Source organism: Chinchilla lanigera, unplaced genomic scaffold, assembly GCF_000276665.1.
Source record: "Chinchilla lanigera isolate Chin_1 unplaced genomic scaffold, ChiLan1.0 scaffold00097, whole genome shotgun sequence".
Taxonomy (NCBI): Eukaryota; Metazoa; Chordata; class Mammalia; order Rodentia; family Chinchillidae; genus Chinchilla; species Chinchilla lanigera.
The window spans coordinates 6,546,237-6,564,621 of NW_004955498.1; the positions used below are offsets into that span (position 1 = coordinate 6,546,237).

General features: G+C 47.9%; 1 protein-coding gene across 1 annotated transcript in view; it reads right to left on the reverse strand.

The window, feature by feature from the left end:
* Window positions 1-18,385, reverse strand: part of Cd99l2 (CD99 molecule-like 2) — a 62,690-nt gene that overhangs the window by 17,198 nt on the left and 27,107 nt on the right. The window contains exons 5-7 of the mRNA XM_013505530.1: window positions 16,971-17,042; window positions 16,765-16,848; window positions 3,640-3,705 (exon numbers count right to left, since the gene is read on the reverse strand). Of these exons, the coding sequence (XP_013360984.1) occupies window positions 3,640-3,705; window positions 16,765-16,848; window positions 16,971-17,042 (222 nt within the window). The remainder of the gene's footprint in view (window positions 1-3,639; window positions 3,706-16,764; window positions 16,849-16,970; window positions 17,043-18,385) is intronic.

The following is an 18,385-nucleotide window of genomic DNA, read 5'->3' on the forward strand; positions in this document are numbered from 1 at the left end:
TGAGTTCAAGACCAGCCTGGGCTACAAAGTGAGCTCAAGGCCAGCCTGAACTGCATAGTGAGACCCTGTCTCAAAAAGACAAAAAAAAAAAAATCTGAACAAAAACCTGTGTGGCAATGTTTATAAATGCTTCCAGAAGCTTTAATCGTGTTCACCCACACAGCTTCGGCCAGCCCATGGGCACACGTGGAAGCGCTGTACAGGGGACACTAGTCAGTGACAAAATAAAGTGAACACTGTAAAGCTCATCTCAGGTTCCAGTACCTCGCACCGGGAGCGCGGAAGCACAGAGACAGGAGGCACCTCAGCGACTGCGCACAGAAGGCGGACTGGCTCCGGCAGGGAGGCGCGGCAGAGGGCGCACTGTGCCTTTAGGAGACGTGAGCCTTTGAGCCTTTGTCCAAACCCGCAGCGTGGTATGCCGCAGTCAGCCTTACTATCTGTGAGCAAGGGAGCGAACGAAGACAAGGGCAGCTGGGTGGGGACACCCCAGAGGGAATGCATGGTGACAAACGGGTTGGACGCACTGCAAATGTGTGGCGTGTCGTACTGAGCGCGCGAGAGGGGATGAGCTGGGGCGGCTAACTGGGAAACAGGACTTGGCCTGGAGAGTAAGGTGGAGACTAGAGAAGCCGGAGGGACGCAGCGCTCCGGCTGGTACCACTTTTCAAAGCAGGACAGGTTAACTATCGGGACACTGCCGCCCGGAGAACCCTCAGTGCGCACCGAACAAACGGTGCTCCTGGGAGGGGAGTCCGAGATGGGGCCCTCACAAGGGGCGACACGGGGATCTTGCTGCCTGTCCCCGCTCGCCACATGAGGGCACGCGGGGAGGGCTGCTGCAGGGCCGCAGGAAGACGGCCTCGCTAGGCACCTACGAGATGGCACCCTGCTCGAGGACTTGCAGCTCTGCAGCTGTGACAGGTCAGGTGAGCCTCTGAGACAGAGGTACTGTGCTGCAGCCCGAGCTGGTGGCGGAGCCGGCGACAGCGTGTGACTCTCTGTGCAGCTGCTGCGCTCACCTGGCACCGCCGACCCCTGCCTGCCGAGACGCTCTAGAAATGGGAGCGCAGAGGAGGCGTGAATACCCTCCGATTTGGGCTTCCAATGCCTCCCCTTCCCGCCCGCAGAGAGGGACACGCTGGCCTGGACACATGGGCCGGAGTCCCCGTGCAGGGATGGGCGCCAGGCGCCGCAAGGCAGGGGATGCCTTCGTCAGGGCTCCTTTTCTGCAGACACGTGGGATGTGTTCGAATGCGACGCCTTCCCTCGCGTTCTGTTAAGGGAGCGCATCGCAGGGCCCTGCCCCGTGGGAATCGCAAGCCCGTCTCAGCCTCTCGCTTGTCCTTTCTGCCAGGACGCGGGGATCTTCTGTCACTGACGTCCACCATGACAGGGTGTACCTGACGCTAACAACTGATTATTCTGACATGAGAAGTTCTAGCGTGAGCCTAATTAAGGACATTCCTAGCACTTCTGCTTTGATGAAACAAGTCCTGTCACGAAGAAAAGCCCAACGTGTCCTTCAGACCTTCACCCTGGCCTCAGCTCCATCTGGAAAGGCCATTTGTCACCCGGGAATAAGTGGCTAATTTGCTGGTTTTGCCCTTTAAACGCCCATGTTCTCCTGACACTGTGAGCCTCGTTACAAGGCTTGCAGGGCTTTTCCTAGAGACAGCACCACGCAGGCAGGTGCTTCACAGGACCGATGCGACGCCATGCTGGACCGCTCTCATGGGAAGGGAACACAGGTCCTGACGGAAGGCACGCAGTTCACGCGAGAGGAGCAGCCGCTACTATCACAGCCAGGCCTGCGGGGTTTCAGGGTGCTTGTCATGGCAAGGTCAGAGCCCGAGAGTCACAACCGCAGCCCACGCCGTCACGCGTCATCACAGCAGGTACCAGTCCGGGCACAAGTCACCGCACTAAGTTGTTTCGCCACGTTAACGTGTCTGCTGATAATCCCCACCATCCTTAGGGCCAAATGTATGCTACAGTGAGAAGGTTTGCATCCCTGGTAGTTTGGGGGGGAACCAAAGCATGTGCCTTGGAAACCGGGAAGCGCACACCTGTAATCCCAGCAGTCGGGAGGCTGAGGCAGGAAGATCATTGTGAGTTTAAAACCAGCCTGAACTAAGAAGTGAAACGCTGTCTCAAAAAAACCAAAAACGAAATGTGTGCCTTAGGGAGGATGTGAGTACTCAGGGGCGACATGAGGGACACTCCCGGTGGGGATGGAACCATTCTTCCCCATGACTGTGTTGACAGCTATTCATGGCATTTCCTTGATTTTCATGCACACACAAACACACAGGTGCATGCCAAGCCCGACAAACTCTTCGGGAGGTCTGCAGTACTACGCTGTCTGCTTCCCAGTGGACAGTGCGCTGCGGTTACGTAAAACGCAACCTTCAGGGCAGCTGGGCTGAAGGTCCACGGGAACTCTCTTTACAGCCTCTTTTGAATCCTACACTATGAAATTTGATTAAAAAAATATGGTCAATGCTTAATTGTTTTTAAAAATGCATCACAGGGGGCTGGGGATTTAGCTCAGCGGCACAGCACCTGCCTGGCAAGTGCAAGGTCGTGAGTTTGATTCCCGGTACCAGGAAAAAAAAAACCCAATAAATAAATAAATAAATAAAAATGCATCACAGCAAAAGACATGTTGCCATGAATCCCCTCACAACCTTCCCCCTTCATTCTGAACACATCCCATCATTCTTGGTACTTTTTTTGGGGGGGGTATCTTTTTGAGACAAGGTCTCACTATGTAGTTCAGGCTGGCCTTGAGCTCACTTTGTAGCCCAGGCTGGTCTGAAACTTGTAAAGATCCTCCTGCCTCAGCCTCCTGAGTGCTGGGATTACAGGCGTGCGCCACCACACCCAGCTTCTTGGTACTTTCTGCAGCAGCTCTGGTGCACTCTTTCCTGAGGGTCTTTAGTTCTTCTGTCCTGGCTACCTCCATATCCTGAAAGGATTCAAAATGTTTGCTTTTCATGTCATTTTGACAGTGCAGAAGAGCCAAAAGTCACAGGGCGCCAGATCCGGTGGATAAGGTAGATGAGGACACAACGTCACGTTTTAATGAGCCTGCCCTTCTGCGGAATGGTACTGGGCAGCAGCTTTTGCTGTACTCCTGATCACATCTTGTACAGAATCTCAGGAAAGAGGACTTCCAGAACTGCTTCAGGCAGTGGCAAGAACGATGGGATTAAGTGTGTTCAAAGTGGCAGCGGGAGCGTGGGGGTATCTTGAGGGGGATCAATGGCGATGTGTCTTTGATTGCAATAACTAACATTGAAACATTTACCCTACATTTTGGTCACACCATGCATTTCAAATTACAAAGGTATTTTAAAAGCCACCTTCAACAAATTTTGTCACAGTGCACATTCCTCCCTTGTCGGCATGAGAGACAGGCTCCAGTCCCAAGCGGACTCCTGCAGAAGGAACGCCAGCCAGGCAGCGCCCTGGCCCGAGAGCAGCTGGGAGCGTGTGGCTCTGCACCAGCGGGCCCGTGACTTGCACACCGGGGTGCCTGGGGACATCCTCTGCTTTCCCAGCGGCTCAGAGAATGGCTCGGTTCACCTTTGTAGCCAGGAGAAGGCACAGAACTGGACAAAGGGACACTCCTACCTTTATTCTTATCAGGTCGGTAGCCATCGACTTCTAATATGTCTTTGAGATCTTTGTCTGAGAAGCCTAGAAAAAAACAATATACGCGTTTCAATGACAAAAGCATGTCAGCAGCACAGCTATAGGCTAGTGTTTCCGGCTAGTTCTGCCTAAGGGTGCCCTCGAGGGCACTGCGAACGCAGCTGGGTGGCCTGGCCTCCTTCCTCAGAACCAAAAAAACAGCTCAAAAATAAAAGAAAATAAATAAAATAAAATAAAATAAAAACGGTTTGTGATGTAGCTCCATCCTCATTTACCTCCCCCCTAAAAAAATAAGAAAGAAAAAAGGTACATTGATCACAAGGAAGAGCGTTGTGGGTTGGCCTCACTTCATCAGATGACTCCTTTAAAAGCAAGTTTTGGTTGGACATGGTGGTACACACCTATATTCCCAGCACTTGGGGAGGCTGAGGCAGGAGGATTGCTGCGAGTTCAAGGACAACCGGGGCTACAGAATGAGTTCAAGGCCAGCCTGCACTACATGGCAAGACCCTGTCTCAAAAAACAAATAAACAAAACACAACTCCCCCCTAAAAAATAAAAATAAAAGCAAATTTGGGTTTTCCCTAAACTCAAACACCCGAAGCAAAAAGTGAGTCTCTTTCTGCCCCAACCCCAGCCCCAACCCCAACCCCGACCCCGTATCTGTCTCTGTCTGTCTGTCCGACTCTCTCCTGCTGGTTTAGAAGAAGCTAGGCTGAAAGGAAATCTACTTGGCCGGGGCAGAAGAGAAGCCGACCTCAGGTGAGCGCCCTGCCCCGGCCCTCAGCTGCCTAACTGGAGAGCGGGCGGGGGCCGGTGAGTGTTGTCTTCACTCTGGGAGTTTCTGCTGCCTCTGCAATGCCAACAGCGGAACACTCGCTGAGGAAGCGGAAGGGTTTGGCTGTGCCAGGTGGTGAAATGGAAGGCATTCCAGGGCGCGGTGCCAGGCGCCTGCTCCTTGGGTCAGTGGGATCCAGAGGGCTCGCCCACGGGGCCGCAGGGGCTCACGCATGGAACTGCACCAGTGACTGACAAAAGGGCGCAGGCCCTCTATGTCTGTGGAGAGGAAAACCTCAGATCTGCACTCCAGGGCCTTACTTTACCCGGGAACCTACATCAACTAACAGTCTTATGTATACATGTAAGTTTTTAATTATTGGGGAGGGCTGGGGATATAGCTCAGCGGCACAAGTGCCTGCCTGGCAAGTGCAAGGTCCTGAGTTCGATTCCTGGTACCAAAAGAATAAATAAAATACTTATACTCTAGTTTCTCTTCAGATCCTATAAATCCTTCACCTTTTCATTATTGGGGAGTAGGTTAGAGGGACTCTTAAATGGGACTAGTTTATAACTAAGTATAATGTAAGTATTAGCAAGAAGAAACTCGATTTCATAAAACAAAGGAACACGTTTTGTTAGTTCGGGAGGTCTAAAGAAAACTCATGCATCCTTAAGTGTTAGCTTAATAGGGAATTGGATGGAATGTGGTTTAAATGAAATTTTTAATTATGCAGAGAAGTTTTAAAATGAGTTGATGTGTAATTACTACGCAGGTGCTATGAGAAAAATTAGGATCGTAGAAAATAAGGGGAAGAACTTGCTAGTTCAGCAAGCCTAGGAATTTTTTAAGATTCTATACCTCTAAAATTAAAGTGGGCTAGGTGAATATTTGGTTTTAGTTAAAGTTTTTTTCTTTGGTCTTTTCGAGACAGGGTCTCACTATGTGGTTCAGGCTGGCCTTGAGCTCACTTTGTAGCCCAGGTTCGTCTCAAACTTGCAACAGTCTTCCTGCCTCAGCCTCCCAAGTGCTGGGATGAATTAAAGATTTAATTGGGTTGGGTTTTACACCTGACCCTCAGTTGTGCTGTGTGTGCCTCTTGTTTTGGAGGTTTGGCAACAGTAAATCAATACATATTATTATGCATGATTTGCTTATATTAAGTAAACTGGGTATCAGGTTCACGTACAATTCGAAAATGGAGGTGGGGGTTTCTGGAAATAACGTATAGGTGTAAATATACATATGTACACACGTATAGGGGTAGGTGTACCTATGCATACTGTATGGAATGTGTGCCCACATGTGTGCATACATGTGCCTAAGTATGTCATACATTGGTACATTTAACAAGCATGAATTAGTACCTTAGGGTTTTCATGCAATATTCCATAGAAGTCGGGCTCCAAGTTAACTGCCACCGTACCTTGACAGCTATGCTGAGACACAGCATTCCCCCAAATTAAAAAATACCCAATGCACAATCCCAGAGTTACATGGGACAGGGGATCCATCGGTCACTGGTCCATGGGGGTGTCTCATTTGAGGGGAACATGGGGACCATCTCAGGTTGAGTGGCCCTGATGTAAGACCCAGATTCTACATGCCAAGTAAAATTTCAGGACAGAAACCTCCACATGGCCTCACTGGGAGCGAGAGGAGGGACACGGCCTGGCAGGTTGCTGGTTTCACGAAGACGGAAGGTGAAGGGACCAAAACTGGAGGTGATACGCCTGTGGGCGAGGACTGCTATATACAGTCAGTGGTGTTATGTCCTATGCAATATTAACGATGAAAGAAATGTACTTAGCAGTATGCATGTGGTCAGTAACTGAGATGGGAACTAGAAAATTAAATGGGCTGCATCCTATGGAACAGTCTTAGGTACATGCTCATAGCCACAGGGTCAGTGTCTTCATGTCGGTTACACATGATGCATGGATGATAAAACATTGAATATTTAGTACGTGATGGTGGGGAAGCAGCAGAATGCATGATATGCACAGAGCGTGAGAAGCTGCTAACAGGGGGATCAGTATCTTCTCACTTATGCAACACTTAACACCGGAAGCGGGAGGGTCAGGAGCGAGTTGAGCAGAACTGCAGCGCCGGGCAATGATGGGTGATCTGGGCTGGTCCCTTGACTTCCCTCAGGACAGTGGCTCTCCATTTCTCCCTTACAAGACTGGAGAAATCGGCCCCTACAGTGACGACTCTTCCTTTGAGGTACTTTTAGCAAACTTGCTAATGGTGTAAGAATTAAAATAATGAAGAAACATTAGATGTTACTTGTCCAAGGGGTGTTCGACTAGTTGAGCTCTGACTCGTGTAAGTATAGTATTTGCGACTGAGATTCAAAACAGGCACTGCTTAGAGGGTGGATTCTCATACTTCACTGTTTCAATGAGCAGACAAAGCAGTAATCGCTAGAATAAGCACTGAGGTGCCAGGGCTAACGTGGCCCCGAGTTTACGGAGAGTGATCGTAGCACTGTGTGTGCAAATACAAGTACCACTCTGGGTTAATGCGGGGAGTGTTCGGGGGTTTGTGGGTGTATAATTAGTTGTCTGGATCAGCCAGCGGGTCAGGGGAAAATAGGACTAGTGTAAGGTACCGCTAGAGTTATGAACAGAAAGCCTAGGATGTCTTTCACTGGGTGCTAGGGGTGGAATGGAATTTTGTCAGTCTGAGTTTATTTACACCGGATGCGTTATTTGATGGCGTTTCATGGAGAAAGAATAGGTGAATTATTACAAGGGCTACAATGCTGAATGGGAGGATCAAGTGGAATGCAAAACGTTACAGTTGCTTTATCAGCTGAAAATCTGCCTCAGATTCATTCTGCCAGGTTAGGTCCAGCGTAGGGGACGGCCGATGGTAGATTAGTTATAACCGAAGCTCCTCCAAATGGCATTTGTCCTCCTGGTAGGACGTAACCTATAAATGCTGTAGCTATAACTGAAAACGGCAGTTCAACTTCAATAATTCAGGTTTCCAGAAAAGTGTAGGATTCATAATAAAGGCCGCATCCAACATGCAGAAATAAACATAAAAATATTGAGGTTGCCATGCGTGGTGGCATACTCCTATAATCCCAGCACTCAGGAGGCTGAGGCAGGAGGATCACTGTGAGTTCGAGACCAGCCTGGCCTACAAAGTGAGCTCAAGGCCAGCCTGCACTGCATAGCGAGACCCTGTCTCAAAAAGACAAAAAAAAAAAAATTAAAAATTAAAAATAAAAAAAAAAGCTTTACAAAAATATTGACGTTCTGTTTGCATGGGAACAACAGATGCCTCAGCCACAGTTCCCATCTAGGCAAATGTCTACAGCAGATAAGAAAGAGGCAGCGTATGCCAGGCAGAGTCCACTGACAACTTGTAAGGCTAGGCAGAACTCTAACAGGGAGCCCGAGATTCTGATCACGCTGAGACATTTGATAGGGCAGGTGTGGTGGACTGATAACTGGTGGCCAACTTGTACCACCCAGCTGAACTGAACCAGGGCAATGCTGGGAGGGGGCGGTACACCTGAGGATTGCTGCCAGCAGCACAACTGGAGAGGAAGAAGGGGAGCTGCAGGTAGTGTCGGGAGCTGTTGGTTCTCCTGGAGCAGCTTGTCACGCTGGCTTTCCTGACGGGAACTCGGCTGTTATCACCATCAGAGGAGCTCGGGACCTCACTGTTGCTGAGGATGGCTGTGGTACTTTCAAGGGCAGCTCTGGTTCTTACGTTGAGCATTCCTTCCTGGCTCTGGTGCAGATCCCTCAGCCTGCTGGCACAGGTCCTTCATCCCGCTGGCGCAGACTTTCAAGCTTCCACCACTGACCATGGGCCTTCCCAGCGCAGATCCGTGAAACGGTCCTGCATGAGATGTTGTCACAGGCTCTAGGCCTCCAGTTGGATCTGTGGGAGGCACCGTTATGGGTCTAGGGCTTCAGCTGGACTCGTGCAGGACATGATTGCGGGATCCAGGCCCTCAGCTGGATTCTTTGGTCTTTAGTGTGTGGACAGATTTCCTGCACACTCCTTGTATATGACTCTTTGGGTGACTATCATAAATAATCTTCTAAGTTATGTGTCCTGTATTGTATTGTTGCCCTTGCAAACTCCTGACTACAGCCACAGGCCAGTCAATGAATAAATGGTTGACAGTTTTAATTAGGAGGTAAGTTTTTAAATGTTGGTCACTAATATTGCCACAGTTGAAATACAATGATTTTTCATGTCATCTGTCATGGTTAAATTCCTGGTGGGAATTATGACTATATTTATTATGCTTTTATTAAGTACTTCATAGATTGATTACAAATTTGTTACGTTTTTCTTCAAGACCTTTGCTATTTATGGTAGACTGGGCTTAATTTTACGTGATGGGGCTGAGTGTGCTATTGTATTAAGTTCTGGTGAAACTCCCTTGGGTTTAATGATATTTTAATGTATTTAGGGTGATGTTACTGTTGTGGGATTATGCTACCATGAGAGCTGCTGAGAAGTATCGAGGCTTGGAGCCCTTGTGTGGTTATTTGAAGCACGTCATCGGTTTTGTTGTTGTGGTCGTTAGGCTTATTAATGGGACTGTTGGTAGGTTTTGACTGATGCGCATGACAAGTCGGAAGTCAATGAGCTCAACAGTCTGGGGGGGGCGGTGAGTAGTTTCTGATGAGGAAGGGGTTTATTTTCTTCATAAAGATGCTCTTACAGTCGCTGCTATAAACAGTTATGGTTGTGGATTAGTGGTCATAGCTAGCTGATCATTATTTGTAGGTATTTTCTTGCAGTTGAGATTACTCGTGGAAATTAAATTACTGTAAATAATGGCAGGATTACAGAGATAAAAACTAAAGGAAATTTGGCTTTAGGAAATAAACCTTAAAGTTTTTGGGTTTTTTTGTTTTTTTGTCTTTTTGAGACAAGGTCTCACTATGCAGTTCAGGCTGGCCTTGAGCTCACTTTGTAGCCCAGGTGGGCCTCAAACTTGCAAAGATCCTCCTGCCTCAGCCTCCCAAGTGCTGGGATTACAGACATGCACCACCACGCCTGATCAAGTTTATAGCCTTTGGGTTTGGGGAGATAGTTGAGGCAATTATTTGAGTGTCAGAGGTACTTGGGGGGTTATTTTTCCATGAGATTAAGCCTACAAGGATGGATGCTGTGTTCTGAGTAGTTCATAAATTTTTATGTGGTGATAGGTGGTGACTGATTAGCAGGAAATAGGCTGAGGTTACAGAAGTTTGGCGTTTTTGAGAATTTAAATTTAGGTTCTTGGTCATTAGGTTTAATTTTTTTTTTTTTTTTTTTTTTTGAGACAGGGTCTCACTATGTACAGTAGTTCAGGTTGGCCAGAGTTCACTATATAGCCCAGGCTGGGCTTGAACTCATGGCGATCCTCCTGCCTCAGCCTCCCAAGTGCTGAGATTACAGGTGTGCGCCACCACACCCGGCAATTTGGTTTAATTCTATTGTGAGGGCAAATCCTAGAGTAGTTAGGATAAGGGCATAGGATTTAAGGTAAAGCGGTATGGTTACTTGCGGGGTGTTTATGGAATGATGTTACTGGAGATAAACCTGCAAAAATGCTGCCGACTGCTAGCTGTTTGATTGAGCTCATCAGAAGGGGATTCTTTTTGCAAAGCGGGGTGGTAGAAAGGCATGAAGAGGGGCCATGTGCTATACATATGCCGCTGTAGGGGAGGTGGCGTTGGTGCGTGACACGTTTTCGACTCCGTGATGAGCCCGGTGGAGCAGAAGCCTGTAAACGAAGGTGCATGGTCTGTGAGCCCTAAGCCGCGGGCTGCAGGAGATGAGGTCAAAGTAGCACCTCCAGCTGGCTCCTAGTTTTCAGACGTCTCATTCCTCACTGAGACTGTACTACAGTGAGGGGCCCAGAAATAAAGCAGAGCAGAGAAACAGGATGCAGATGGGTAGAAAAGCCAGGTGCGGCTGGTGAATGCCAGTGGTAACCAGGGTTAGTCCTAGTTGGCTAGAGGTGGAAAATCTGTGAGTTTTTCACTTATCACTTCGCGTCAGAGCGCAAGCAGCTATATAGAGTGCAGCAACGGCCCCAAGCACATCATTATCGCCTGAACATTATTTTGTATCAATGGGTAGAAGCGAGTTAGCAGACAGACACCAGCTGGAGTACAGGAAGGCTGACGCCAGTGTAGGGCTTTCTGTTGCTGAGGGAAGTTGAGCTGATCGAGCAGTTGCTGCCAGGAATGGTCTGATTAATGGGAGGAGCCTGGCTCCTGATGTGGAGTATTTCTGGAGGTTCCTATGCATTACAGTACACCAGAAAACACGGTATGCACAGAAGGAATCTGGTATCTCCAACGCGGTTATGAAGAACCGCTCGTAGAGCTGCTGCATTACCATCTGTCTGGCTATGTCATCAACCAACTAGTAAGAATGATGAGATTCCTGTACCTTCTGATCCGGTGAAAAGTTGAAATAAATTGTGGTGGGTTAATACGATCAGTATTGTGATGAGAAATATTAGTAGGTGCTGAAAGTTTGATCGATGCCTGGGTCAGAGTTCAAATAGCATAAAAAACCTTCTGAGCACTACAGACGTATGTGCAATTGAAAAATAATCTAGTTTGAGACTCAAGTTTGGGTGCAGGGCTTGGGTCATTATTTCATGCCCACTGGAGAGAATTACGTCCTGGCCTGAGTGTATAAATGGCGGCGTGGGAACTGGGACTGAGGATTTATCACAGCGGCAGGAAGCGCTGTTTTGTGTAAATTGTTAGTTCTAGAGGTTGCGGTCGGTGCAGTAAGAATACGAAGCGGTAAGACAGGTGAGGGAGAACATGGATTTATTACTTCTATTTGGAGTTGCAGCGGTGCTTTGGTTCCTAAACCCGACAGACTACTCCTATCCTTTCAAAGGTGAGAAAGCCACGGTATTAGATATGGAAGCGGAGTTAGCAGTTCATGCTTACTTTCTCAGTAAAAAAGGAGGCTTTAGCTGTTACTAGATTCATAAACTAATGTTTTACTTAAGCTATATGGGTAGTACAGAAATCCTAAGATGATTTTAGCATCTAGAGAGAGCACTGGAGGGGCAGGTGTAATGGTGAGGCACTTGCTCGTGTGAAGGGCGGGATGGACTGGTGGGAGAAGACCCCTCCTGACTGAGCTGTCACGGGTGCAGGCTGAAGATACACTGCCATCCGCACGCCAGGTGCCAGGGCGGGGGCTGCAAGCTCGGATCAAGGGAATGAGGCCACGGTCACCGAGTAAAGGGAGCCGAGCTCGTCCTTGCCACCACGCTGCTATCGGAGAGAACTGTTTGCAAGCCTCGAGCTGCGAGTGCCGTCTACGGATGGACTGGTTCAGAGCTGGAGATACGAGGCAAAATAACATGGATGGCGTGAAGCCGGGGGCAGCCGTGAGGGCTGTGGCCCCTATTAAACTTCCTGGGGTCTGTCTGGGAACACGGGGATTACTGGTGCCATGCGACTTCCTGTGGAGCAAGCAATCCGTGGTCTGAGGTCTGTTTGGCAAAGACGATGGAGCCTATCATGATTATGCCTCACGATGGTCGCACAGGAAATATACAGCATGCACCAATGCCTCAAGATGAACGCAATTATTCTATATCACAAACACACACCACTGAAAAAAGAATTTAAAAAGGAAATGGGCAAGCTCTGAGATCTGTTAGTGGGCCTAACACGGGACGTGAGCAAGCTGCTTGGTCTGCAGACCCAGCCCTTGGTACCTTACACGTGCTTGTGGTAATGGCTTTTTACTACAAAAACTACAATGCATGCTACTCTTGGAAGATTACTGGACCAGAGCCGGGCGTGGTGGCATATGTATGTCTGTAATCCTATCCCTCAGGAGGCTGAAGCAGGAGGATCACCAAGAGTTTGAGGCCAGCCTGGGCTACAGTGAGTTCCAGGCCAGTCTGTACTACACAGTAAGACTCTGTCTCAGAAAAACAAAAACAAAACAAAATGATTGGATCAGGTAGTTGGTAATACTGAGATGTGATAATGAGTAAGTAAAAAATTTAGTGATGTTTGTATTTTGGACATAGATTATAGCTGTGTTTATTACTATTCTCTTGGATTCCCCCTGCTTGAGATAATTATTGAGGTGGGTTTAAGTGCAGCTTCAAAGAGGACGTAAAATATAATTAGCTCCGTGGGCATAAACATCACAATAAGAAATACTTGTGAAGAGATCAGTAGTGAGATATGCCGTCTTTCCCATTTGTCTGGCTCTCTGTATAGTTGACACTGGCTTCCTGTCATTACTGGGGGAGGAGTCAAGCTGCCGGCGTTAGAAAAGGGGCAGAGAAGAAGAATGTTAGTGAGAAACTGGTTATTATTGTAGACTGACTTAGACAAGGAGGCTAAGCAGGCTGGTTAGTAGGCCGTGCGGAGGGGTGTTGATTCAGATCATTGAGTTTTAGGAGTGTGATGTAACCAGAACGAGCATACTTGCTGGGAGAATTTTTAGCACTGTAACAAACTGAAGCGTTCTGCACACAGGCTAAACCATACGCGTTAGGTACCATGGCTAGTAGTGCTAAGCCCATGCGGCCTCACAAGCTGTGAACAGCAACAGAATAACGGCCTAGAAATGATAGGATGTAGTATAGATTTAGAATCGTGATAGCCCCAAGAATACATATTGATAGCATTATGCCTGCCAGGCACTGCAGGGAAGATATAAGAAGGGCTCTGTAAATGAGCGTGCCTAGGAGAGATTCAGCATCAGCTAGATTCACTCTTTAAGTAGATTGAGGCCATTTTGGTAATTATGAGGAAGCCATAATTTAGTGAGTCAAAATCATTTGTTTTAGCTCAGACTAATTACCATATTGTACTCTCTGTAGTCATTTTAGGAGCCATTCAGAGGCTAGGCCTAGGGCTAAAATAAAGATTAAGACAAGGGCTCTAGCTGTAGTGGGGTCAGATTGTTTCTCTGCGATGCTTGTGGGAGAGACAAGGAAGACCCCAATTTCTAGCTCAAACAGCAAGAAAGCAATGGCTACGTGGAAGAATTTTATAGGTGCAAGGTGGGCTGATTCTGTGGGGTTAAAGCTGCATCAGTGGGCTCGGTTTTTCCATAGCCAGTGAAAGCTCGGGCTGGCAGTGCAGCACACTGGTACAGCATGTGCGTGGCATGCGTGAGGCCCTGGGTTCAACCCCCAGCGCCAGCAGGATCATCGCCACCACCACCACCGCCACCGTCCCCAAACTCCTGTACAGGGAAGGCTCAGAATACAGTGGTAATGAATAGAAAAACCAACGTGGCACTGCTCAACAGAATAGTAAATATGCTTATCGCTCTCCTTCGGATTTGACTAAAACTGACAGGAGTCAACTGAGCTACTTACTACAAAGAGAAGAAGGCTCATCAAATTGAGACACAGAGGAATACTCGTCCTGTCGGTGAAGTGTCACTACCAGGCAGCTAGCCACTTTAGATCCAAAGGGATGATTAGATGCGAAATGGGAATTTAATTGATGCAGAGCCGAACTGTATGAAATGCAGAACCAATAATTACATGGAGCCCTCCGAGTCTTGTTGCTATAGAGAATGTTCAGCCATAAACGCTGCTGGAAATGGCGATATTTCAGAATATTCTAAGCCTTGCAGAAGTGTAAAACGCTGAATAGGATTGAAAAGGTGGGCTTAAATTATGTGTTTTCTGTTCCTCTCTGTCCAACTGTGGTGAGCCCAGGGAAGGGACACTCCTGAAGCTAAATCCCTGATGTATTAAGCAGTGGGGCTTCTAGGGTTGAGGTTCAATGCCTGTAAGTGGTCAGCATCGTCCTAGCTCGGGCACAGGGGCTGGACCTGAGTGATAGAAGAAAGAGCCCCAAAGACACAACCAATAAGAGTATTCTGTATCAGAGGCCTTTTTGGACAACTAGCATATGGTGGCCGTGGAAAGTTCTTTCTCATACTACACTGCATCATCACCGACCTAATATTAATAGGTCTGTTAAGGACCCTACAAGAACTGCAGTGTTTGAGCTGAAAGGAAACCGTATTATTTATGCTGCCGTAAGCAGGAGGGCTGAAAGTGCCCCATAATGGCCAGGGGCTTGGGTTAACTGTAGCATGCATGTGTCTGGTGGGTCATTAGGCGTCACCATGTAGGTAGAAGCTAATTAATAAAGTCAGTACATATGCTTAGGGCAACAGCAATTGTATAACTGTGAAAAGAACCAGGCCAATAAATGGAATGAAGTGGGTGCTGCATTTGTTAAGACAAATGTAGCCCCTCTAATAAGGTAGATCAGATGTCTGGCAATAATGCTGGCTGTAAATCAAGGCTGGAGCACAGACTGGCTAAACACACTAAGAGTTTCAAGAATTACTAGTACTGGAATAAGTAAAATGGGCATTCCTTGCGGTAAGAACTGTGCTAATGATGACTCAGTCTTTTAAGGCCTGGTAATTAGTACCTCTGCTCACAGTGGGGCTACTCTGCCTAAATTTATTGATAGCACATAAATAAAACAAAGGGGATTAGTATTAGGGATCGAGCCTCTTCCTTCATGTGATGTATTATTATCTTTTGGTTAGGCGGAAGTTGAAGTAGTCATTGTTGCAGAGGAGTAAGTCAATCACTGACTAGACGGTAAGGGGGGACTGCAACGTAGGGGAATGGGATGATTAGGGGAGCAACAGGTAAGCCTGTCATTGTAGGGTTGTTCATTTTATTTCACAAGATGCCTTGTGGTTTTGTTTTGTTTTTGGTAGGGGGCACTGGGAATCAAACTCAGGACCTCATGTTTGCCGGGCAGGCGCGTCACCACTGAGCTACATCCCTAGCCCCAGCTTCATATTTTATTGTTTCAAAATTTTAGGTTGGTGGATTTAGGGAATAAGTGTATATTGAAATCTTAATGAAAACACACTCTGTTTTTTTGGTACTGGGACTTGAACTCGGGACCTTGTGCTTACCAGGCAGGCGCTGCGCCACTGAGCTAAATCCTCAGCCCCAGCTTCATATTTTATTGCTTCAAAACTTTGCGTTGGCAGATTTAGGGAATAAGTGTGTATTGAAATTTTAATGAAAACACACTTTTTTTTTTTTTTTTTAGTACTGGGACTCAAACTCAGGACCTTGTGCTTACCAGGTAGGCACGTATGCCACTGAGCTACATCCCTGGCCCTGAAATTTTAATTGAAAGAGTAAAAATAGACCAGTTTTAAATATACTGTCACCAAACAATATATCACAGCTCAATAGAGAAGTAAATATGAGAATCCAGCTGTCTCGTACTAAGCCAAATATTGTGGGAATTAGCAAAAATGGAAAACAATGCCACTCTTCTCAGTAAACTGTGTTTTTGTTTTGCCATGCATAATCATTTCTCATAAAAATATTGCTATTTCTGTTAAGATTGTATGGGTTTAGTGTTAGTCATTTTAGATTTCAGATTTAAATATGCACATGATAAATACTGATAGGCATGACCCACACAAACTAAAGCTCTTGGCATCTTCAGTAATTCAGGGAGTCCTACTGTTACTGAATCCAGGTCTGGAAGCACATCCCATGGAAAGCTAACATCTGAGAGATGAGTGGTGCTGGGGAGAAGAAGGCTTGACATGGTGGCCAAAGACTGGAGAAGACAGAGCCCTGCCCGCCACCTGGCTTCTCCAGGGCATTGCGGGTTACAGATGCAGGAGAGGGAGGATGAGGGAGGGACCACTGCTAAAGGGGAGGAATGTGGACGTCTTTTCTGGGACCAGCAGAGGCTGCCTCTTAGCTCACATCACACAAAACATCATGTGGTGTTTTGGGTCACGGGAGCTGGCGGGTGTCTTTAGCCTCCACAGGGGAGGAGAGAGACTAGGTGAGTCTAGGTCAAGCTAACCCTGCGTTATAATTCTCAACAAGACACTGTCAGCAGGTCAACATGCCCGTGTGTGGAGCTGCAAGGGTCCGACCCGACCCAAAGGCTAAGGCGGCAAAGGAGACAGACACAATATGCAGGCAGTGAGGCCATACCTCCATCCCGTCCACCTCATTACCCACGGGACATCTGCAACCCCACGTGAGCAGTCAGTGTCCACAGCCAAAGCAGCATTCCAAGTCCCTGAAGAGTAACCATCATGATCCACACGGCAGAGATGTCATCTACAGCCAAGCTCCTGAGAGACTAGATGTGTGACTTCCAAAATCAGGGAGTTTTAAGTCAACAAAGAGCAAGTGAAACTAGAGGGTTTATTTCGGATTTCTCCCTGGCAATACTAAGACCAAAAAATGCAAGCAACACTGTTTTAGTGTTCTCCACCAGGCTACGGAGTGGGGTGTGGGGCTGCCGTGGTTTAGAGCAGCCAGGACTCACCTCCTCCTCCTCCTGCGCTGGGCTTCTTTTGGCCGTCATCTCGGTCATTTCGGTCATCCAGGGCATCATACAAGCTAAAGTCATCTTCCGGGGGCCATGAACAAAAGCAAGAGTCAGTGGGTTCAATTACAAGTAGCTAATTTGGACACTGCCCCAGAAGGTGCACCATAGACCCCCTCTGCCTGTCCCCCACGGTGGCCGCCTACCTGCAGGATTTGCGGGGGCCCTGGTTGTTCCTGGCCTCCTGGTTGTGGTGGTGGTGAGGTGGTCCCATCGCTCTGAAAGGTGAGGGAAGACAGCACGGGCATGCGCTTAATAATGAGATGGACAAGCACTTCACAGCTGGGGAGGTCACCACATGAATGGGACACTCTGGTCTCCGTCCCTGAGGCCCCTGTATGTGACCTCCAAAGATTCCCGCTAAGATGGAGGCCAAAGAGATGGAAAAGCTTTAAAGGGGGCGAGGACGCTCACTTTTCATCAGGGGGTAAGGTGAGGGTAGGAAGAAAACCATAGTTCCACCTATGATCAGGTGCATGAGGAGCTGGCCCGAGTCCCGATCTGGCGGCAATGACTGCGTTGCTCAGGGAGGGCCAGAGTCCAGCACAACCCCTGAGAGTTCCAAGCAGGCTCTCCTCTCTGTCAGCCTGGCGCCTGGGCCACACACAGCCCTGCCCAGAGACACACCAGGGCTACGCTCCCTGCAGAGTACGGAGGGGCCTTACGGACACACAGTTTATGTAGGTGTGGCTACTACTGTAATATTAGACCTTTGGATATAAAACCAGATTCCTTTAAAACTATGGACTTCATTCATGTCGGTGACACAGCACAGCATGTCCCGCGCTTTCCAGTGCTTTCTCTTGAGCTTCTGAAGGCCATGCCATAGTCATTCCTACTGCTGAAGGCAGCGGAAGGGAAAGCCAGTCACAGGGCTGCATACTGCATGCATCCAATGAGAAACAGCAAGTCTGCAGAGCAAAAGCCTCAACAAGCTTTACATTATTAATAATGTGAATCCCTAAACTGCCCATGGCTATTTCAGGTGCATTACCTGTATTTTTTGGATACAGCCTGAGCGTTCTTTGTGAATCAAAAAATAGAGGCCAGCCGGACATGGTGGTGCACACCTGTAATCCCAGCACTCGGGAGGCTGAGGCAGGAGGATCATTGCAGGTTCGAGACCACCCTGGGCTACAAAGTGAGCTCAAGGCCAGCGTGAACTGCACAGTGAGACCCTGTCTCAAAAAGACAAAAAAAAAAAAAAAAAAAAAAAACAGGCCAAAATCTTCCGCAAAGAAAATGTTAGAAAAATACAGGAAGTCATGACTCAACTGATCTCACTATGAAGGAGACATGTCCAGGATATAGCTCAGTGGCACAAGTGCCTGCCTGGCAAGCATAAGGTCCTGAGTTTCATTCGCAGTACCAAAAAAACAAAAAACAAAAAAAACTGTGAGGGAGACACAGTATCCCTCATTAACAGGGGAGACTACACAATGACAGAAGGGTTGACCCTCCAAAAGACATACCCATCCTGAATGCATACGCACCTCACAGTACATCTCACCAAGAGAAACCTGATAGGGAGGAGGGCTTCCGGCGCACAGGGAGCCACGGG